This window comes from Periplaneta americana, chromosome 11 (assembly GCF_040183065.1).
Source record: "Periplaneta americana isolate PAMFEO1 chromosome 11, P.americana_PAMFEO1_priV1, whole genome shotgun sequence".
Taxonomy (NCBI): domain Eukaryota; kingdom Metazoa; phylum Arthropoda; class Insecta; order Blattodea; family Blattidae; genus Periplaneta; species Periplaneta americana.
This window is the reverse complement of record NC_091127.1, coordinates 67352481-67377575: the sequence shown is the minus strand read 5'-3', so window position 1 is coordinate 67377575 and position 25095 is coordinate 67352481. Positions and strand designations below refer to the sequence as shown.

The window sequence follows — 25095 nt, the reverse complement described above, 5'->3', positions numbered from 1 at the left end:
AAAACAGGTTGCACCACGGGAAGATGAGGATGGGATTTGAGTAGGAGAGGTTATGGAATGCACTTCACTACTCCTTGCAACCCAGGTTGTATTTAGGGAATTCCATTCAACCAATGAATAAATTTTCAGTAAAAAAAAAAAAAATCTTTTAATGAGAATAAAGATATACTAGCAGTTTTTTTTATAGATTTTCAAAGTGCATACGATTCTATCTGTAGAACAAAATTATTTTAAAATTATACGATTTAGACACGCGAGGTTATATATTTTCCTGGATCTTCCATTTCCTACTTCAATGTTCTATTGAAACCAGATGTGATAGAAGTATCTCCAAATATAAACACATTCACACAAGGTGCAGTTCTTAATATAACACATTTTAATATCTACATCAATGACTTGCCACAAAAAATTAGAAACTCTGCAGTAAAGTATGCTCTTTTTTCAATTTATTTAGTAATGTGAACCTTCAAACAAGAAATAAAAACATTAAAACAATGGAAAATTTCTTCAAAAATTACGTAACTGGTTTGTAGAAAACTTAATCACAGTTATCATTATCAAATATAACTACCAATTTTTTTTTATTTAAAAAAACCATTGCAAATTGAGAGATATGTTATGATGAAAAACTATTATCAGTTACAAATTCAGTAAAATATATAGGGGTAATTTTATATTACACTTACTTGGAATAAACATATAAAATATGTAACACGAAAAGCTGAGACTTATCACTTACAAAATGTTTGTCAGGCATGAAATCATGAAATAGGTATCTTGAAGAAAAACTCTTACTGCTACTTATAATGTCTACATGAAACAGTAATTACATACTGCAGCGAAGTTTTAATAATATCAGAACTTGAAATGCTAAAACGATTAGAAAATCAAAGTCTCTGATTCATTGCAGAAGCTGTCAAATCTATTCCAATACCTGCAATGCCATTAATAGTTTATCAATCTCCTATTGGGTTGAACTAGAAAAGAATGCTATTACTGAATACGAAAAACTGATCAGACTTCTATTTAGAACTGGGAGCTAAGAAACTTCATATTTAAAGATTCAGAAAAGCTTTCTCTCTTAGTACCTACATACATGACAAGAAAAAGATAAATCTCCCAACAAGCAAAGAAAATTTCTTTCATAAAACTAATCCTACACAAGCAATAGAAATAGAATACAGTAGAGCATCGATTATCCAAAACAATTGGGGATGGGGGATGTTCAGATAACCGATCATTTACGAAAACAAATTGTACCGGTGTCATACGAGCAGTATGAAACAAAGAAACACTGAAATTAAACACAAATATTGTACATACAGTATATACTTTGTATCACGTCTTACAAATAACACAGAGAACTGACTAGCCTAGTTTGACAAGTTCAAAATGGTCATTCATTAAAGTAAGCCTACAGTTGAGGAAAGAAGTCCTTTTTTTTTTTTTTTTGCTTCAGAGCTGAGACTCGGTTTTTTGCCTCTAAATCTCGCAAACAGTGCTAGCGAAACTTGTACATGGCATGCACGTAAATTTGAATTTGCCGACTGGAATGTTTTCGGTTCATCGGTATTCGGATAATCAATGCTCTACTGTATTATCTGGACCTGGTTGAAGGTAACAACAAGAGTCGCACTCCAAAAGATGTTATAAAATTGCTAGTATTGGAAACTATTTATAGTTGATTCCATAACAATGAATTTGTATTTTTATTGATGAATCCCTACTGTTAAACCAAAATGGAGCAGATGCTGATATGCTACATGTCCGCTTTTCTCGTTTTATAAATTCTTAGATTATGGTGCTACAAATTTTTATGGAGAAGTTGAAGCCATCTATTCAACACTACAAAATATAACAAGTTATATTAGTGATTCTAGAGCAGCTACTACTGCTATAACAACCAATCTGTCACCTAAAAGTAAAAAAAAAATAAAATAGATAAATAAATAAAAATAATATATAAAAATTGATAGACAATTATACACCATTTGATAAAGCTTAACAAAAGAATATTTTTAGTGAGTACTGACACACTATGGATTATCTGATAATGAAGCTGCTGCTGACTGCTTTGCAAAAAAGGGAAATAATATCTTACAAAATCCCATGTCACTTTACCATTCCCAACAATTAAAAGATTAATAAACTCAAAATATCAAGATATATCATACCATTTTTACCAAATTTCAAGTAATAAAAGATGTGTCTCAGAGTACAACAGAACATAGTTCCTGAGTACCCAAGGAAAAGTGCAGTTGCATTCTTTCGATTAACACAGGGCATGACTGTTTGTCAAAACACTTGAACAAAATTGGAATTATTTCTTCACTACTTTGTCCATTGTGCAGTCTTCAGGAATAAATGGATCAGAATCATCTTCAGCGATAACTTGCCCTTTCCTCTATATCCACCGAGTGAGAGAAATATTGGAGAACAAAAGAGTTAATATCTTTATTGCCAAGAACTCAGCATTAGTTAAAAACACCAAATAGTATATCCTTGTGCGCAATCATGGCCTCAGAGTATTACAATTAAATATAAGAAATTGGTTTAAATTAGAGAAAACTGAAAGTTTCGAAGAATCGTGCAATTGTGAAACAACAATGTTGATATTCAAATACTTTACTATACTTTGCAATATTGCTTTAACAAGTATATAGCATTACATACAATAGATATATACCGGTAATTTATGTTATATAAACCACTTCTAAATGCAGAAAATAAAGAATTTCAGAGGAAGCAAGTCATTAGATATTTGAATAATATCATTCTATTATTTGCAGTCAGTTATCAATTATCATATAAACGTTTAAAGAAACCAGAGAATTCACAACATAATTAATCCATGGCAGGACAGCCCATGAAGGGCCAAGACCAACAAGCCGATTGCTGGCTTCAGCATAGGTATATGATCCAATAAGAATGGAGTAACACACAGTCAGCATGATCTTCCTAGCATTACAACTGGTATTCGAAACCGGATTTTGCTACCTATTGTAGCTCTCCAATTTCATCACAGTGCTGGGTGTGCACTGGTCCCATACACTGGCCGAAATTTCACGAGAAAATTCCTTACCTATGAGGACTCAAGCTAGCGCATATTTCCTAATAGTCCAGGCATGATGCCTTAGACCAAAATATTACAGCAGAGAACCACAACATAATAGCATTTGATCATTATTATCTCCTACATGTGTCGTTGTTGTTGTTTAGTCAACTGTCCGAAGACAGGTCTGAACCTCACAAGTGATACCAAGAAGGCACCACTTATGAGACAACTAGGCCAAGAGATAATGGGGTAGGGTAGCCAGTTCCTTTCCCTCTCCATTGCATCGCCGACTAGCTACATATTACACTAGTCAGACTTCAGATGCATACAAACAATTGTTCTTTCTCTGACACATCCTATATGTGAAGCATGTTATTTCCCTGTGATAGCAGTTTTTGGTTTTATAAATTTTGTTTTCTGATATCCAAATAAACCTAAAATTTTTTCCATCCCTATATACAGTATATGTCAAAGCTTTCCTATTTCCGCTTAAATTTAAGCTGTGCTGACTTCCTTACAAAGAATACATACAGAGGAATCCAAAATTCCAATTTTGTAAAGTCGTTCTTGATTTCTATTCAATTGTCTAGTATTTTTCGTAAGATTATTGCAATTTTTTTGTTGTGTACCTTTAATAACATATTTAGTTCATATTAACAGTTTCTTCTTTGATTATCTTGAAAGGCTAGTATATAACTTTCTTTCGTCAGAACATTACAATGCTATATTCTTGGAAGAAATTAAAATGTTTAGAGAACAGGAACTACAAGTTACAATTGTTTTATTATTCAATAATTCTTTGGTACATTTTATTCAGAATAGTATATGCAGTACCAAGTATATAACTACTGTTACATGTAGTTATTTCTTTCTCTTTGCTGCCAAAAATCCCTTAAATTAATTTAACTTAATTTCTCTAAGTATTACCATTTCGACAACTAGCAAACTTACCTACATTCTGATCGAGGTAATTAAGTGAAAACCAATAATTTATTTCATATAATACCAATTATTAACATTAAGCTATTTAGAGGCTAATTGTGCAACTGTCTAAAAATTCACACAGAGTTTTTCTACATGTATCAATGATATATCAAGTAATTAAATGCATAAATCAAATATCCTGATACTATACTTAAGTTACATAATTAAAAATTACTATTTTGTAGATGTGATAGGGCTTTTAATACTGAGACAGAACTTCATATACAAACTAGTGTGATAGTGAGGCAGAACAGAAAGTCACATTGGCTCTGTCAATACAACGAGGGACTATGGTAAGGCCCAGGTTCAAACCTGGTGCAGGCAGGATTCTTTTATAATTTCTAGAGGGCTTTCAGAATACGATTCTTCCCGGAGGTAAAAGCATCTGGAGTGTGGTGATGTCTATATCATCTCCAATTAGTGACGAGGGCAAAAAAGTATGGAAGTTCTAGCTCCCTGCATCTCATCCGATTAATATGAGTGTATGCGGACAGCTTTACTTATACAGAAACTTTTCTTAATATCAAACATATCTAATAATAACACCAATCGAATTCATTCACTAACAATTTGGAAATATATAACAGATACGAATTTTTTTTAATAATATTCAACTCTGAGACTCATACTTCATACATTTTGTACAAGTATGTTAAAATTTATTATAATAGTACATCAATTGGAAAAAATCCTCTACTTTACAGTAAATATCAATATAATCAATACAGCATCTCATTTAAAAATTTGTCAACTGTAGCCAGACGCTGCAAGATCCAGCCTAAAGAAGACTCAAAAGAAAATATCAGTGTCATGAGACTGCAGAGTTCTTTTGGGATTGCCAGTAGGCAATACCCATAGGCAAATGTGAAGTTATTTTCTTTCTTCTTTTATAAATTATCCGCAACTATAATGTATTTATTTCTGTAACAAAACAATTTACTTCAGAATATTCTGAAGTGATACAGTGTTAAAAGTTGTGTAATCAAGATGTAAAAAAAATTACTTAATTATTAAAAAAACTGTATCCAGACTTTTTACCACAAACACTTCCTTTTGAAGTAGTTGCCATGTCAAAGTGTAGTCTATGCCCCTCGCCCCCTTTGCACCAACCTTTCCACCCCACACTGTTCTGTGCAATAAATTTTTGTAACTCCTTCAATAAAATGTGTGTGAAGATTTTCCACCAGTTTTAAACAGATTTTGTGGAATAACAATGTAGTTCAATCTAGAGGAAATTGCGAGAGCAATTGCCTTGATGTAATACGAATGAAGTATGAGTTCTATTGGAGCATCTGTAGCTCAAGTGCTATCGTGTTGGTCTTCCAACAGGTGGCTCAGGTTCGATCCTCAGCCAGGTCGTGACAGAATTTGTAGTGGACAAACCAGATGTTGCAGAGAGTTTTTCTCGGGGTACACCATTTCCCTTCTATCATTCCACCAACACTCTCCATTTCATCTACACTTCCTCTCTTTCATCATAACAGATACAGGACGATTTTGTAAAACTTGCAGATGTTACTATACTGTGGCTCAACCAGGTGTTTTGTAGTGAAAGTGCCAAGTTTTCTGGATTTTTTATATATGTTCTCTGGACGGTAGAAACACTGGCACCTTAACATAGTCCTTGCCTAATCCATCTTTCACCAAGATTATTACTCTTGTAGTTTTCTCTGAATTTGAAGGAAATTATGTTTGAAATTAATTTATGAACAGCTGAAACCTAGTAACACTACAAATAATAAGATGCAGTCCAAGACTAAAAATGAAACCATTAGCAAGCTATGAACTGTCCACTGCTGTAAAGTAATGGTTAGCATGTCTGATCATGAAATGAGTGGTCCCAGATTGAAATCCTGATTGGGTTTTTTTTTCTCCAAAGTTTTCTCCTCTCAACCAAGCAGAACTGCTAGGTAACTTTCGGTACTGGACCCCGGATTCATTTCGCCTTCATTAATTCCAACTTCATCTATCATCTTACAAGCCTTAAGATGCGGTGTAAGTCTTTGGGCCCTCCTCTTCCTCCGTAATAATCATAATAAATTAATTTCTTTGCTGGAATCAGAACAGTCTAGCATGGATTTCTGGATATGTGCGGTTACAAATCACCCTATGACATGGAAACTATCTCAAAAGAAAGAGGAAACTATTGTTTTAACACTCAAAATATATGAGAGCAGTGGGTAAAATATTTAAATTAGGTAGTATTATGTTCGTTACATTGACATTATCCCTAGTATTTATTTTTTTCCTCATTTGGTCTGTCATAAATTAGACCACGAATGGTGTTAAATAAATTATATATTGTGCTTTTCTGATATGCGAGTATGTGGAGTTGACGAGAATTTTTACAATATAGATCGTAGGGTAAATACCAGTAAAAGAATACATTCTTTTATAAAATTTATAAAGTATATGCATGGAAAGAATTTTGTTAGCGAAATATGCATTTATATGAATAATAAATTTCATGTAAAATCGATAACCAAGTCATAATTTTAAAAGAATATCAGCTTCACAACATTAATTTTTCAAACAAACCTGGGACCTGATTTCCTACATGGAGAGGCAGAATTGAAATCGTAAGAGAAAATAATCCGTAATGAACTGAAATTCCAAACACAATGGAGAATCTCATTGCTCTAATTGGAACTATAGAAACCAAATAACAATGCCATACTATAATAAAGAAATGTTGCGTAACAAAACTAAAAGACATTGTACAAAAATATCAGAACAAGAAGGATATAAGAGTACAAAATTAATCAATAAATAAAAGCAAAGACACAACATACATTTTGATTACCTTAAGACCCATGCAAGTCCAGCAATACTATGTATACCATTGATGCAAAATAAAATAGATTATAATTATAAATAACCAGGGAACGAAAACAATAATTATTAATGTCACATCTAAATCGTACAGAGCACATTCTTTTATTTATAAATAAGTAACAAAAATAAACAATAAATGAAGAAAGATATGCTTGCTTACTTTAAAATGAACCACATTACTCTCCAGAAATATTCTTTTCGGTATTTCACTGTGTTCTGGAACTTAATATTTCCAACGTTTCGGAACTACACACAGGTTCCATCATCAGGATGAATAGATATAACCTGATGGGTCTCCTATTCTGTTGCGATGGTTATGTTTGGCTGTCACCTGGAATTGCGGGATGTTCAAGCTGAGTAGGCAACCCATCCAGTCATACCTATCTGCTCTGATGATGAAACCTGTATGTAGTTCCAGAACGTTGAAAGTCAAGTTCCTGGACATGGTGGGATACCGAAAGCCTAAAAACATACACATTGCCCTTGCATACACGTTAATAAATAGCAGGCAGAATAGTTTCTATTTGCGTAAACAATTCTACAATCAATTCAAAATTAATTTGTAGAGAAAAATGGGATTAATAAGCAGAGATTACATCTCTGAAGTTATACAGGCGGAAAAACTTCTACATACAGTGCGTCTGGGCCATATGTCCGCGATGATTGACCGGCTGTGTGCCCGGTGGGAGGCCGCGCTTCTGCTGCCAAGACGACATGTATGATGGCGCAGCTAGTCAAAGCCATTCCCAGTCATATCAACACTACGACGTCTATAAATAAAACAGTTTATCTGCAACTTGACCTCTGGTAGTATTCGTTTAGCTGAGATGAAGAGCAGATCGTTTCGTCATGGTAAACAAATATTCCTTAAGGGAATATATACAATACGTACATAAAGAATAGAAACTCGTGTGCTTCAACGTGGCGAAAATTCAGACGTGAATTTCCTGACAGGCCAGTAACCTCTAAAAAAAACAATATTAAGGTTATTTAATAGATTCAATGAAACAGGTTCTGTAAATGACAGAAAAACACGACAAAAGCGCTGTGCTCTTATGGAGAAAGAATGAAATTGATTCGGCATTAGAGTGTAGCCCACGCAAGTCTCTGAGACATTTAGCACAGCAGCCAGGGATTTCTAAAGCATCTGCAGTAGTGGCAACAAAATTATTGAAACTAAAACTATACAGAATTCCATCATGTCGTGAATTACAGCCCCAAGATTACAATTGCAGGTTTAATTTTTGTAATTTGGTGTTAGAAAAAGTAAATAATGAAAAACTTGAAAGACAGTTTCTTAAGAAGGTGCGTCCAAGAAAATGGATATCACATACAGCATCTTCTGTGAGCAGGGTGAGTACCAAATGATGATGTGTTATGTATACCGGTACCTAAGTTTTAGCAAGTTAAGCGCGTTTGCCATCTTACCAGCAGAAGCACAACCTCCCATTGGGCACGTGGTTGGTCAATTACCACGGACATATGGCCCAGACACCCTGTATGTCTTCCAGTGCATAATGAAATAAGTGTTTGGCTGCATGTGAAACATAGCTCTGTTTATGAATAAAGACAAAATGTTAGGTCCATACCAGAGTTATTACTCCAGTCTGTCCTTTATAATAGTTGTTATCCCAATAACAGTGGTAGAAATGAATGAGAATTTATAATTTCACTAGTCCACAGCCTTCTATGTATAATGACAATAGCTGAGGCACCAGTATGAGGTTTACAAATTGAAAATGGGTTCAAATGAGCCAATAACAATAAATGTTTTCTATGGCACTAAGACTTCTTTTTTTGTGAACTCTAAAACTTACTGTCGGTGACTCAGGAGAAGACAAGCGCAGATTGAGGAAAAGGATAGTTAATAGATAACGTTACGACAACACGTGCAATACTTGTACTACTAGTAAGCAGAAACATTATTTTCACTTACTAGTAGTACAAGTATTGCACTATTGTCGTAACATTCTCTGTTAACAATCCTTTTTCCTCAGTCCGCGCTCGTCTTCTCCTGAGTCACCAACAGTAGTTGTTCTAATTTCAAAACATACGTAATTACATTGTAAATAAATAAAATTGTTAACACTCGTCACTTGTATCTCATATTTATGTGGACGAGTGTTTTCTCATTAATTCATCAAAATATATGTTGCAGTCGGTTTATTTTATATTTATCAATTTTCTATAAAAATTGCGTAGCCTCATTTATTATTTTTTATGGTCCAACAAGAAGTAACCAGATAATTTTAGGAAGAATTCCATCTCTGCTAAATTAACTATATTAAATTCATATATGGTATCATGTGTTCTGTGCACAAATGTTCCCAATTAAATAAGGCGAGCAATATAGAGAAGTGTCTTAATCAAGAGTACATGAAGTGAAATGTATTTTAAGCAATGTGACCAATTAAGACCCACACATTATATTTAAAGATAAAAGTCCCCATCACCAACTACATTACAAAATAGTTAAGTATAAACTGGTCGTTCAATATTTTGAACTTTCAAAATTCTGCTTGAAAAATACATAATATTCAATAGAAACAGGACTTATTTTCTATTACATTACTCTGGAAATTGTTTTTTGGAACCTATGATTTATAGAAAGAGCAATAAACCTGATTTGTATCAATTTTATATCTGAAGCTAAATATCTTAGAGTAATACTATTTTGATGTGATTTCAATATAATATGATCACAGTTACTATAATGTTCCAAAAAACTTTTCCTTTCTTATTAATATTATGTGTGCTTGGAATGTTTACTGTACAATCCACATATTGAAAAATATCTCTCTTTAAAATTAAATTATATCAGAGATTAGACTGGTGTAATTGGTATTTTTTTAAATACAAGTATTTGTTAATAAATATATGTTACATTTCATTTTCTGGTAACTTTTCATTACTTATTCTTTCTTTCCCATTCGACATTATCTTGATGCAAGTCCTGTTTTTGCTGAATTCTACAGGTAAGATTTAAGAAAATGACATGATCACTTCACCTCACTATATGAGATTTATATCTTAGCGTTCAAATAATGCATCACAAATCAGTACCACCATTAAAATTGGTTTCTTATCACATCATATTTCCATTTCACCAAATAATTTTCTTTTTAAATAATAGCTACCTTAAAAATACATATCAAAACTTAGAATATAATTATTATTACAATATATTATAATATCCATATAGTTATATTTTTCTTATATATTTACATATTATAAATATAAGTACACAGGTTTCTTTCACAGCACTTAGTAAAATCCATTCTTTATCATTACATCCATCTTCTTAAATTATACAATACCATTTTAAGGGCATATAAATTGCGCATACTATATTTTACTTTTTTAATAACTAATCATTCTACTCTTAAAAATATAATTAAAATAAACATCAAATACTTTTTGAATGATTGCAATATGTATTCACAAATAAGAACAGGCAATCAGGTCGTTTTTAAAAGACATCAGTATCTTTTACCCCTCCACTCTTGCCAAAAAACGAAATTAGTTAATTTTATCGCAAAACTTATGTCAATATATAAAGTTTAATAATACCTACAAAATCGTCTTAGATATTTCCAACAATTCATTGTAACACTGTAAATACATTATGTTAGTTATCCTTCCATGTGTAACACATGTCTTTTAATGAAACCGTAATCCTACTTGATAAAATTTGGGGTCTATTTGGAGAAAATATCCTACTAGTACTTACAAAAAGACATCATTAGGCATCTTACTCTCATCTTTTACATTACAAATGCGCTTTATTTACATAAACTGTCAAGTATATGTAACAATAAGTTTCCAATTTAGGGATGTATGTTTTCATTGAAAAAGTTATGTATTATAAGCAGACATCGGATTCTAGGGCAAATGCCTATTTTGTTTTTTTAGGAGAAAAGTAAAAATAATTATTAATATTTGTGTTTCATGGAAATTGAAAGGTATTCAAAGAGTTTTATAGTGCCCTAAAATGCCCTAAAACGGTTATTAGAGCCTAATTTGTTAATATTCGCCTAAAAATGCCTAACTCACTGTAAAGTTTCGCATTTTACTCTTACTTTTTATAATTTATACATGCATTTACTGCGAAATTTAAGGCATTTAAAAAGTGGAAAGTTTGCTTCACACCGGCCATGAAACCATTGATAAAGGAAACAAAATGTTTTGAATCTCACGACACTCGCAATAGATTTCACCGAATTTAATATGTTTGGAGGCACAAATGCCGACAAAGAACCAACCTTAGTTTTGAAGCAGGCAACAATCACAACATGTGCTGCTACCGATTCAGAGATATACTATACTATAAAAATGACTGTACTGCCCTTCAGAGTGTCATAAAATCACAATTTTTGGAGAAAGAGTGTTTTTGAAATATTTATGAAAAGTCGTAAAACTGCGAATTAGTAGGGTAAACCGTTACAAAATATTTAAAAGAATGGCCCTCCTAGTGTTAACACTACCAGGAAATGCAACAATAAGTGGAACTTTGTATTTTTGTCCAATTGAATCTCAATAACAACGGTTCATTTGAATGCTCGTTAACAGTTGCTCTTTCCCTCACCTTATTTGTGTTGAGAAGTTTTGAGCGGTAGGATGTTTTCCTGTGAAGTTTAATGCAATAATGCCAAAAAATATAAGTGCAAAATCTACATTGATCCAGCAATGGCTAACAGAATATTCAGAATTCACTTATGATGGAAAATTTATATTCTGCAAGATTTGTAGCAAACAGGTATGTAACAATAGTTGAAATATATAAATTCTATTAATTTTAATGAGTAGGCCTATAATATTTATACATTGACTGAGCTATCCTGAGGTATAATTCTTTTTAAGACCACTACACTTTAACCTTTTAAATTCCGATAGTTAAAGTATTTGCAGGTCATTAAAATTTTGATTGTTCGAACCCACTAACTTTGTGATAGAAACACGGCAATACAACAATTAGGATTTTATTTTAATTCAGTTTACTTTACATTTTTAGATTTCGCAAGAAAAGAAGTGCCACCTAAAGCAGCATGTGCAAGGAGCGGCTCATAAGGCTAAAGCTCAGCAGAAAAATCAACTGCAACAAACTTTACTAACACAGCCTACTTCATCCAATCTCAGCAGCAATTTCTATGCTGATTTAACCAGAGCGTTTGTTGCTGCTAACATTCCCTGGAATGCAATTGAAAATCCGGTTTTAAGACAGTTTTTACAAAAATATTGCAAACAAAATATCCCATCTGAGTCGACCCTAAGAAAAAATTACTTAGACAGAATATACAATGAAACTTTAGCTTCCATTCGGGAGGATATAGGTGATTCTTACATATGGGTCTCTGTGGATGAAACCTCAGATCCTATGAATAGGTATATAGCAAATATGGTAGTAGGAAAACTTAGTCCTGATGGAACTTCGATTCCACACCTCGTATGTGTTAAGGAACTTTCGAAAGTGAATAGCCAAGCCATTGCTTATTTTGTAAATAAAGGCCTACAGTCTTTATACTCAGGTAATATAGACGATTCTAAAGTTCTGTTGTTTTGTACTGATGCTGCCTCATACATGGTTGCTGCAGCTCCACTTCTTAAAACATTTTATCCTAACCTCACGCATGTAACCTGTCTAGCACATGGCCTTCACAGGGTTTCTGAAACAATCCGGAATGAATTTCCTCTTGTCAATTCGTTTATTTCTAACACAAAAAAATGTTTTTGTAAAGCCCCATCCAGGATTTCAATATTCAGAGAGAACTTTCCAGATATCCCACTCCCACCTCAGCCGGTTGTTACACGATGGGGAACCTGGATTCAGTCAGTGGTGTATTATTCTAAGTATTTTAAAGAAGTGGACACAGTTATTGATAAATTACCTGAAACTGATAGTGCAGCGTGTGTGAAAGCAGTGAAAGATTGTCTGAATGACTCACGAGTGAAAAACGATATTGCCTACATAACATCAAACTTTTCTTTCATACCTGCAAGCATTGAACAATTAGAACGTGAAAAACAATCTCTTTGTAGCCAAATAGCAATAGTAAAGGAAGCTCAAGTGAACATACATTCTGCTTTGGGCGAAACTGGGAAAAAAGTTAAAAATAAGTGGGACAACGTATTAAATAAGAATGTAGGATTTTCATTGTTGGAAAAAGTATCAAGAGTGATATCGGGGGAAAGTGTAAATGTTCCAGTAAGTATTGATGTTTCTATTGTACCTAATTTAAAATTTTCGCCTCTCACATCAGTTTCGGTTGAAAGAAGTTTTTCTGCTTTCAAAATGATTCTCAGTGACAAAAGGCAAAGGTTAACTGTGGAGAATTTAGAAAAAATTCTGGTGGTGTACTGTGCAGATAATTATAATAAAGTCTGAGCATGGAACTGAATTTCAATAACTTAAAATGAGTAATCTTGATATCAATAATCATTATTTCATTAGTTTCAATATATTAAATTTGTGCAGCTCTGTTTATAAATATAATATAGTATTATTTTTTAATGTTTAAACATACTTTTTTGTGCGTATTTTAGTGTATAACTAAAAATTTCAGTGAAAGAAATAAGTATGATACCTTGATGTGCCTAACATGCCTATTTTCATTAAAATAGAGCCTAATTTTACAAATTTTGAGCTTATTTTAGGCGCCTAAAACTGCAATTTTTAGTGCCTAAAAATCCGATGTCTGATTATAAGAAACAACGAGGTAGAACTCAAAACCTCATTCTTGTTTTTGTAAAGAAAGGACTGATCTCCTTCTTGGTACCGGTAGTAATAAATAGAATTTCTTATACGCTCAAGTTAATATTTTGTTGAATAGACCTCAAGTTTTACATTTAAACGTTTTTCATTTGAGGTTTCAAATCTACTCCTGAGGCAATCAATACATGCACTTTTTCTTCAAAGCTGAAACACGTGAACTGTTAGATCTTGGTTAATCTTCTAATAGTTTCTGATTTTGTGTATGAACCTGTAAGAAATCTTCCAGAATATTATATAACCGGAGAAAGTGTAAGATTTAATTTTCCTATTAGTATCATGATTGTAACGATCAGAAATAATACTGAATATTTGCCAGTGGCATAGCTCAGTCGGCTAAGGCGCTTGCCTGCCAATTCGGAGTTGTGCTTGGGCGCGGGTTCGATTCCCGCTTGGGCTGATTACCTGGTTGGGCTTTTTCCGTAAGGAAAATTTCTGGTAATCTATGGCGAATCCTCAGCCTCGTCTCACCAAATACCATCTTGCTATCACCAATCCCATTGATGCTAAATAATCTCGTAGTTGATACAGTGTTGTTAAATAACCAAGTAAAAAAATACTGAATATCCAGATATGTCTCTTGGTTCATATATTCGTCAAATTATATAGCCTACGCTATATTTAAAACATTTTCGTAACCATGCCCTCACTTTTTGTAATACAGTAAAATAAAACATGCACGTAAAAAGGTTCATAAAAGATAACAAATAGGGATATATCATCATCATCATCATCATCATCATCATCATCATCATCATCATCATCATCATCTGTAATAACAAAAGTTAACAAACACACTTTCAAAATATACAGTTAAATGTGAATTTAAAATATTTTTAACTGAATAATAATAATAATAATAATAATAATAATAATAATTTATATTCACTTTCATGGAGGCTGCCTTGCTTGAATGATAATAGACTTATAGAAAAAACATACAAAATTGCAAATTCGATACATCTTATCATTGTTTGTCTTTACATTTATGTTATTTTTATACATAATTTTCAAATAATATTCTTCTCGAAAATGGAAATCAGTATTTCAATATCATTATGAAAAGTATTTTATTGAAATAAGCCATATATATAAAAAAAAAAATTCTTCCGTATATGAACCAAAAATCAAATCAATATATTTGATAAATAAAAGTAACTTTCTTTTTTTCTTTAATGTTTCAAATCACATTATATTGTACATGTTTATTGTATTCAGGACCCTTGTGGTCACTCAAATTCTTTGAGCTGATGTCTTTAATGAGTAAATAAAAATTTATAAACTACACTGACAGTTGAAGTGTATATTACGAGCAGTTTATATTTATAATTTTTCACAACGGTTCTCATTATATAACAAAGTTATCATATACAGAGAGTTCCTATGCAGGACGGTCCCACTCAAACCTCCATCTAACAAAATCTGTTGGTGGGCAGAGAATAGTTGTATGCTGGTGTATGGACATTTCCGTGCACGCTGCTCTATGCAGATGGGTCCCACTCCACTCCTTAGCACCTAGTTTCCTTCGGCTAGGCGCTCCTCACTACAGTTATTAAGCTGACGAAGTATTACTACTTGGTACCGGTCTTCATAGGAACTCTCTTGTATAACGAATTTCAACATTTGCATTCTTTCACTTCCTAGGCTGAAAAATCGTAGTTATTAAAGTATCTAATATATATCTAAAAACACATTACAAAATAATTTGGCTTATTTCTTACAATATGAGTCTCATACATGAAAACAATGTTCAATTACATGAATACTTGTTATAGTAATCTTTATGAATTCCTGCTGTAAGGGGAGAAGGGAGAATATTGTATTATTTACATTTATCTTAAAAGCTGTGTTTAATTTCAAAGTCTACTTGATGTCATTAAATTAGTATCATCCTATTTATGTTACAATTTATCCTCATGTTCCTCAATAAATATTTTATTTTTCTTATATTTTTCCTAATATGCATACAGAGTGTTAGCTGGGAGACTGGAGGGAAAAAGACCTTTGGGGAGACCGAGACGTAGATGGAAAGATAATATTAAAATGGATTTGAGGGAGGTGGGATATGATGATAGAGACTGGATTAATCTTGCTCAGGATAGGGACCAATGGCGGGCTTATGTGAGGGCAGCAATGAACCTTCGGGTTCCTTAAAAGCCAATAAGTAAGTATATTTTTCCTAAAATGCAGTCAAATTTATTCAGATTTATCTATCTTCATTTAGTTCAGAAAGTAATTGAAAATGCCTGTAAGAAAACCCAAACTTCAGGAACTATCTTCTAAATTAGTCGTAGATTCGTATATTGAATGTTTTGTTTTCATATTGAGAGACCAAGTTTCATAGTTGTACAGGATAATTACCATACTTACAACATGTATAACAGGGTAGTATGGATTTCTGAGAAATATTGTAACAAATGATAAATTAAAATATACATGATTTCGATAGTGTCTTTTTCTTAGCTGTATCCTTTAAAATGACAGATAAGGTGTCTTCATTGGAATAAACTATTAAAAATTAATAAATTCAGAATGAAGTACTCCTTATCAGTGCAACTACACAGTACTCCATTGTAAATGTTACGTGATTAAGAAAAAGAAATTATAAATTGAATACAACTACTTACCTTAGATTTCGAATTATTTTTATATCTTCATAAAATACCAATCAGTAGTTGTCCATTTTGCCAGGATATAATATTCTTAGCTAAATTTTAAGTGTCAAAATATAACACATAGCGCTCGTTATTGAAGTTTATAATACAGGTTCAACAAATTTCATTTCAGACATCCACAAATAAATATATATGGTAACCTTTGCTGTACAATCACTGCTTATTAAAACAAATAAAGTTTCTATGAGCAGATGTAGTGGCTTCTATAAACTATAAACTTCAAATACTCTCTCTATACAAAAGTCACTAAATTCCACCAACAAACATGAGTGTGTGTTCTGCTTGCAAAAAATTAAGAAGAATAATACTGAGGGGGGGGGGGGGAGCAGTGTCTTACATTTCACTATTTTCGAGATAATATGCGCAAAAATGCGCCAACTTGAGATCTCACTTCCATGTGTTACCTTCAAAGTTTTATTGGTTAGTGATAACCACAATAATGTCATTTGCATGCAGTCGGCATTAATAGCGTTGCTAGTATACAAAACTGTTACTTGAACTTGTGTGGTCTAAATATAGCATCCATGGATGACAAACAGCACATTAAATATTTGGGCATTACTTTTAATGATGAAGTGATTTCAGATGAAAAATCTGTTGTAAGCAAATTAAGTAATAAGATATCAAAACTTGTACACTCAATATTTCTTAAGCCAGATCAGAAAATTCATATATTAAATCAGTACATCTGACACAGTCTAATATATCCATTTTAATGTGCCTCTTCATCCAACTTAGGTGGCATTTCTTAGAGGACGTTGATAATATCATCAAAAGTGCTGTAGAAAGAAATAACTGGCTTATCAATAGACAATCCAGACAGCATGCTACAGAAAAGTTCGTGCATTGGGAGTAATGAGAGCTTCGTGGGAAGCTTTCCTTCAGCATATTAACATTTACAATTAGTTACACTCCATTGTTGACCCGTTATTCAAACGAACAAGAAATTTCAAGCAGAAAATTAATGGCAGTTTAAGACATCTTGGCTTCACCCCTGATAAGCAGCCTAACATATGGAGTCTTCGGAAAAAGTTGAGAAACCAGCACTTTGAGATATGGAAAAACTTACATCACAGTAGAGAGGTGTCACAATAGTATTGGCCCTCAAAGCAATGCCAAAGTAGTTCTGGAGGTTGTCGATAAGTTTGTGCGTTAGCCCCTCTCTACAACCTAGATTGCTTGATTTTGCTAGTTGGCGTAGAGCATTTCTAACACGTTTTAGTAGTATTCCATTTCAATTTCATAATAGACTTTCCCAGATAACCAAAATCTAACTCCTCTATTTTCACCAAATGCCATTAAAATGAATGAATTGTAATGTTATTCCTGTTCACAGCATCCCAAGCAAGAACCATGATACTCATTGCCATCATTGCAACGAGAATGAAACTTCCCCTCATGTTATTCGTTTCTATCCCAAAGGGGAGCTATTAAGAAATAATAATCACCACATGGTCAGGATAATATTACCAATTGCCTTAATAAATCTTAAAATTTTGAAATCTATGAAGAAGTAACATGTAACCCAGCCAAACGTTTCAATAAACATGCTGACATAATTTCAATCGACAGGAAGAAAATGACTTTGATATTGACCCAATAGCATGTTTTGAAAGAAGTGATATGCAGAGCAAAGAGATAGGATTCCAGGACATTTTGTACCTGAAAACTAATACCATGGACATTTCGTCACCAACATTTCATCACACTAAGCATAGGTACCAGCATACTTTCGGTCATATACCCAATATATACCAGTGAACTTTGGTCATATGCTTACCCGACTACTAGAGAAAAATATGGGCTATACACTATTGATTTATTTCAATATTTATTTAAAGTAATTTTGCTGTCTTGGAATCAGAAATTATCAGAATTAACCTCAAAAAGTTCTGCCAAAGTTGTGGCCCGGAGTCCTTTAATACTCACGATATTCTTGATAGTGGGACACAACATGCTCAACCCACTTATCAACACCGTCATGCTTCTTCTTCTTTTTCTTTACAGGTGATTGCTCACATTGTAATTTCTCCATATCCCACTGAATTTCGGTGACCTCCCTTTGTAAGTGCTCAAGAAGACAAAATAGAAATGGATGATCTTTTCCAACTAGCTTATTAATCCTAGCATGGCATGCTTTGCATGTGTAGGTAGCCCTTGGTAGGTTTCCAAGAACTCTATTGTAGCAATTCCATATTTCTGGGGGGGGGGGGGAATCAGAGCACTTCTTACATGACTTCTGCATCTGTCAAGCGCATAATTATCTTCCATGTAATCATAATAATCATGCAATTCGTCAAATAAATTATCCTGCAACGATGCAAATACTTCTGGAACATCAGGTAATCAGGTACAGGAACAAATGCTAGTGATAAGAGAGATCGGAACTATATTCTAAATTCATTCTCTTCTGATTTGTACACGTCTGTTAAGTCTTAAGCTTAGATTCTACGCAACAAAATTCTGGGCAAGATGAAAGAAACATCCTGTAAATTGTGCTCTGAGTAAAGACTGTCGGACAGATTTTATTACTCCGATTTCATAATCTGCTGATATAAACATTGGATCCAATGAACTTCCAAACTTGGTAGTGGTCTCTGCCTGCAACATTCGAAACATTTCATCGTAGGTTGCTTTACCCTTCTTTTTACACATTGTAAAAGCAACTGGAAACTAGGAGCCCTTGACATTACAGTGGATAAAGTATAATTGAGTGGTTATTTTTGGTGTTATTTTAAAAGTACCATCAGAAGTCCATACTTGGCTCTGTGTAAAATTTCCAAATTGGCATCTGAAGAAAAAATTATAGTCTCCTTCTCTGTGTCTAGATTAAGTACAACGTAAACCATCTATCGTAGTTCAGTATTTCACAGGCAGATCGGTGATATCCTCCATTGAGCGGTCAGCCTCGGTAGTGTAGCTGGCCTTCTGTGCTCGAGGTTGCAGATTCGATCCTGGCCCAGGCTGATGGCATTTAAGTGTGCTTTAATGCGACAGGCTCATGTCAGTAGACTTACTGGCATGTAAAAGAACTCCTGCAGGACAAAATTCCGGCACACCAACAACATTGATATAACCTCTGCAGTTGTGTGCGTCGTTAAATAAACCATAATTGAAATTTAAATTTTCCATTGAGTGTGGTTCAGGAGGCATATTAATCCTTCTAATACTTTTAACTGTCTTTTTCAAAATATTCCTTCTTTGGCAATTTTACATTGGTCTCACTATTTGAACTCGAAAGCGCATTTTGTACTATTGTCGTAGTACTACTATTGGAGTCAGCTGCCTCTATTTTCAAACATTCTTTTACCTCTGCTGCTCCACAAGCTCCCCGATCTAGTGCGTGAGTGTGCTCCTTCTCTGATAAAATTGTTGCCCTCTCTTCATCTGATGATGTTACTAAAGTCTCATTGTATCCACTCTATTCATACATTTCCATGATATACCTGCCTTAAGTTTCCTGTGCTTTGTAAACATAAAACTTTTATATGTAATTTTCATCCTCCCTCTATTGGTCGGAATAAAACATGGAATGTCACTCATGATTTAGGAGTATAAATCTGTGAAGTTAGTTACTTAGGAAACGTGCAACAGTCAGATCCTGTGAAGTTGCTTAGGAAACATACAACAATCATATCCTGTAATACAGAGCGTTCGCCTATGGGTGGGGCCAGGAAAGCGGCCTGCCTACGGTGTCGCTTGCGGGAATCATCTATCCGTAAGCTTCTGCTTTCTATACTATACTCTGTAGGGTTTTAATTTTAAAAGTTTAGCAGCAGTAAAGACTGATTTTTTTTAAACACTAACTTCCTGTGACACACGTCTTAGAGATTTATTAGGAGAGTGTGTAAATGATACACTGATTTCATTAATTTTTTCTTCCGTCAATACTCTTCGTTTTCGCTTAGGAATTGTAGCATTTATCGACCCTGTTGTCCTTAATTTGTTAACAAGACGTCTAACAGTTTCTCTACCCTGAATTGGAGCACCTGGATATTTCACTTCAAATTGCCTATGCACCTCTCTACATGACTCTGTTTTCACATATGCATCATACATAAAAACTCTCTGTTCAAGCGTGAATTTTGCGTTTTGCATTGTTAACAAATTTTACACACACGCTGAATATTTAAGCAACTGTGTCAAGAAACTGCACTGTACGTGTTAAATACTGCAACATCAGGCTCACAACTGATAACTCGTCGACCTTGATGTCCTTGATTGTCGAGCGTGTCTCAACAACTGCGCGCACAAAGCGGCGTATCAGTACATGCCGCTTTCCTGGCCTCACCCGTAGGCGAACGCTCTGTATTAATACAGGGGAAGTGAAAGGACTTCTTTTTGGCACTAGGGGAACTTCATTTAAGTTAACCAAAACCATTCTCCTTTCTCTTAAATTTTCTAATGAGGACATTAACAAAATTTGTCTAATGGTATTGAGAGATTCATTATCCATTTTACACAATCACTTGTATAATACTCTGTAATTTTTTTTACTTCATTTGATTACTCTTCAATGTATTTTCATCTCATGTTTCTCCGAAATCAAATTGTACTTTATTTTTAAATTTATCATTGTTCCGTATATCATATTGTATTTTTAATTTAACCTCTGATTTGTATTCTGGATCCTAGTGGTCAGCCGTAGATTTCGGCCAGATGTCCCAAATTGTGGAATTTGTGTGAGGAAACGTACAAATATGTCCCAATGAGATATTTCTTTTACATAATGAAATGTCCCAAGTACTAGTTTTTGGGAGACGAAAAATCCAGATTCGAAGAAGGAGATCGTGAAAAAAAAGAAAAAAAGAGAAATTATGAAGTCCGCTTCAAACACATGGAAGAAAAATACCATATACCTGAATGTCGCTGGGAGGTGATTGGATTATCATGTGGAGCATGTGGAACAATTTCAGAATTCTGTGTAAATTTTTTTCATAGATTTCATACTGATATATCAAATCTCCAGGATATATCTACACAAATTTTAATTCTTTCTTTGTTAACTGTAAATCATCATTTATACAATTTTATAAATGGATAAATTAATTATTCGGTTTTAGGAATGGCTACTAAAAAACTTAACTATGTAGAAATATTGTTTTATATAGCCTATACAAACAAAGAAATGAATTACGTGGCTATAACCAAATGATACCCCTGGTTATAGGACAGCTATCCTTTTCTGGATTTTCTCTCTAACAAAATACACTAAGTGCAAGCGAATGAATCTCGTGTGCATGTCAGAAAAAATGATTGATCTGGAACATTGCTGTTTTCTGACAATATTTTGGACTTGGCAGTAATAACAGAAAAAATTGTTCCTACTGTAGATCTCAAGTCATGCGCAACAATTCTGTGTATTTCCCACACTGATACCTAGAAAATAACGAGATGCAGAACACACCATCTTTCGAAAATCAGGGATCACACTCTATTGGTCGAATGTTGTGACACACTGTATACAATTTGCCAAGAGTTAGTACTGATCAATACTTTCTCAGCCAAATTAATTTCATATAAAATAAATAGTATGTATATTTCCAACATCTATTACCACAGAACTTAACATTTACTTCAGTAAACTTCCAATTATCTGAGTTAGTGAAGGGAAAGAGCTGCACAGATTTTCGAGAAACATATATAATCCAAAAGAGAGAGATTAAAATCTCTGCCTAATTCCAATGCAAGGGGGAAAACTTGGCTTTCTCTGCACTTATTATAGCAGTAATGGTAATTCCTTAGTAGCCAATTTTCCGTTTTCGCATTTTTCTAGATCACTTTCAATTTATTGTTTTACTGAAGGTCGTTTTCTTCAGTTTCTCAGTCATTCATGGTAAGACAGTATCTGCGAAACTCATCTTGATCCTTTGGCTCCGTAATACTCTACCATTAAGGTTTGGTTATCTTCATTGACAAGGAGTGGCAACCACTAAACATTAAAATTGAATCTCATACACATACAATGTGACATCTGATGATATACTTGCAAAGCCTTGAATATTGTGGTTACTGATTGTTGTTTAATAGACACAGTGAAGTAATACACTTCGAAAAAAAAGGTAAACTTAATAAGTTATTATTATTAGGGGGCAGATGTTGATGAAAAGTCATCTTCTTATTTTTCACATTAGGACGATGCCTATTAATATAGAAATCCTTTCTATGTTAATATCAACGTAAAAAAATAATTTCTTATATTGCATTTTTTTATGTTTTTGAACTAATAAGTCATTTTTATTTTTTTTTTCGGAATTTTTTGGTCATTTTTAATACTTTGAAGAACTTTTAGATCATTTAGAATGTATTTTATTTTCTTCTTTACCAACAGATCTGTTAAATCATTTTCTAAGCAAATAGGTCAGTAGTAATTACGTACTGAATAAGTGAATAACGGTGAAGTTTGAGTTTTATAGTTTGGAACAGATTCTAAGTCCATCCCTCATTCCACTGAAGGCTTCACTTCACACAATGGAAATAATATAAAATGCTTGACAACAGCTTAGTTTAAGTGAGGGCTTTGACCGACCACCCCTGATTGAAACACATTGTAAACCCTCATTAAAATCTATAGATTTCCTTAACACCTTCATTTTGTTGCATGTTCTTTTCCTATATCTTAGTTAAATTCCAGGAAGTTGCCTCCTCTCTCCGAGATTTGCAGGGCAGTCACTGAAACAAGATGACTAATTTTTAAGAAGTTGTGGTGCGAGTAGAGTGAATGTCATTTTTCCATTAGTTTAAGGGCATTTTAATAATCATTTTAAGCAGATTTTTAGGTCATCAACATCCGCCCCTAATTATTATTACTATTATTATTACTATTATTATTATTATTATTATTATTATTATTATTATTATTAATCCAGAGTGAAGGTAGTGCCTCTTTATACTACTATGCATGTATATATGAAACAAGTTGGGAGCTAAAAATATTTATTTTATTCAGAACAGGTTACTATCTGTTTACTATTTGTTTAGTTCAATGTTGAGTTCTCTTTGGTTGGCAGCACTGCCGTAAGCAAGGCAGGAGTAGTTCCCTCCGGCCCTTTTTTCCGGTAAAAAGAGGAATCAAGAAAAGTTTCGCAGATAGTATGTAAAACCAGATAGGAATGCAATCTCTAAACTAAAAGAAATATTGACCAGTGCAGAGAAATCTCAATTTTGCAATATACCAGCTGTTACCTATTACTTTTCTGGTCTATTGATAATAATAGATACGGTATACAATTATGGCAAGAATTGTAGGCAGAAGGTATCTTTTTGCTCCACAAGGGACACCATTTGCACTGCAAGCTTAAAAAACAAAGAAGAATACACAAATAACAGGCAGTTTACTATGCGTAAATTATAGATATTTTAAGATAAAAACTTGAATTCTTATACCATACAGTGAACATTTGAAGTTATGTTGGGAGCATACTGCACTTCTATATAAGAAATTGATGTTTATACCTTAACAAAAGCTGCGTACTATGTGCTGCAACAAGCCAGCCATAAGAAAGAGATCATCAACACAGTAGGCTTATATTGCCAGTATCAGCCCCAAGAAGTAACAGTCGATTCAGTGGGAGGACAGCCATTGCTGTCAGAACTCCTTTAAATGTATCTGATCGAAGGCGCGTTGAGGAAAATGAAGCTTGCATGTCTACAGCTGTATGGACACCTATTCTGTTAGCAGTTGTTCCTGATATCAGCTCTGAGCCATAACCAGACATACAGTGAACAGGTTCCGTTGGTCCCCTATAAAGAAAATAAATAATAAAAAAAAGCAAACTCACTTTTCTTGATTTTAAAAAAAATTAGGAGGCAGTTACAACTTCAAAAAGTTAAATATCTTAGCATCACTATGTAGATTCACATGCAATCACTGCTCCATTTATAAGGCATAGTATCACAGTCTAGTATACACAGTCACGAAGCTTGCGTTGTTGAGGGTACTAGAAACAATAGACTGTGCAAGTACTATTTTGCATTGTTTGTGATGAGGCGATAGTAGCGATCCTAGTGGTTAGCAACCATCTGTGGATGCATATTTACTACATATTGAGCTTCCTGACTGTATACACTAGACTGTGATATATCTTATTCACTAGAACGTGGCAAGTCAAAGTTGATGCCTCCTGAGCTGAAATTGCGTTCTTCAACAGCAATTCAAAAGTTTGGTTGTAACTATTAAATTGAGAAAAATTCGTTCCAGCACCGGGAATCGAACCCGGGATTTTTCAGCTATGCATGCTGAGCGTTCTTTCCAACTGAGCTATGCCAGGACATGATCCATGGTGCCGGCCAAACTTTTTTCATTCATATCATCAATAGCCTACTATCTGCATTTTTAAGACATACAAGTCACATATGCAGGAGCACATATTTAAATGACTTTCTGGCCATTTTCGACACAGTTTATGAATACTGATAACCAGGGAACGGATTTATATGGACTAAAAATATATGAAATATGTAAATATATATGTAGTTATTTTTACCAAAATATGGAATTAAATATGGATTTTTACCAAAATATGGAATTAAATATGGACTTAAAATTATAAAAAAATGACTATGTACGTTAAATATTGGTACATTTTAATCAAACTAAACAAAAAATATAATGGACGTACCTTATCTTCCAATGTAGTTTCAACAAAACACAATTTTTATTGTCTGTTACCATAACAATAGGTTACAAACATTTCTTTCAAGTGCTGAAAAGTGAATCTTCTTCTATTGTCTCTGAGGATAGATTTATACTGACTAAAAGAGCGTTCGACGTCACA

The 25095-nt window shown here is 33.5% G+C and overlaps 1 protein-coding gene across 1 annotated transcript in view; it reads right to left on the bottom strand.

Moving 5' to 3' along the window:
• Positions 1 to 447: 447 nt before the first annotated feature.
• Positions 448 to 25095, bottom strand: part of Wdr81 (WD repeat domain 81) — a 94483-nt gene continuing 69835 nt past the window's right edge. Inside the window, exon 23 of the mRNA XM_069839584.1 lies at positions 448 to 24061. Within this exon, the coding sequence (XP_069695685.1) occupies positions 23830 to 24061 (232 nt within the window). The 3' untranslated portion in view covers positions 448 to 23829. The remainder of the gene's footprint in view (positions 24062 to 25095) is intronic.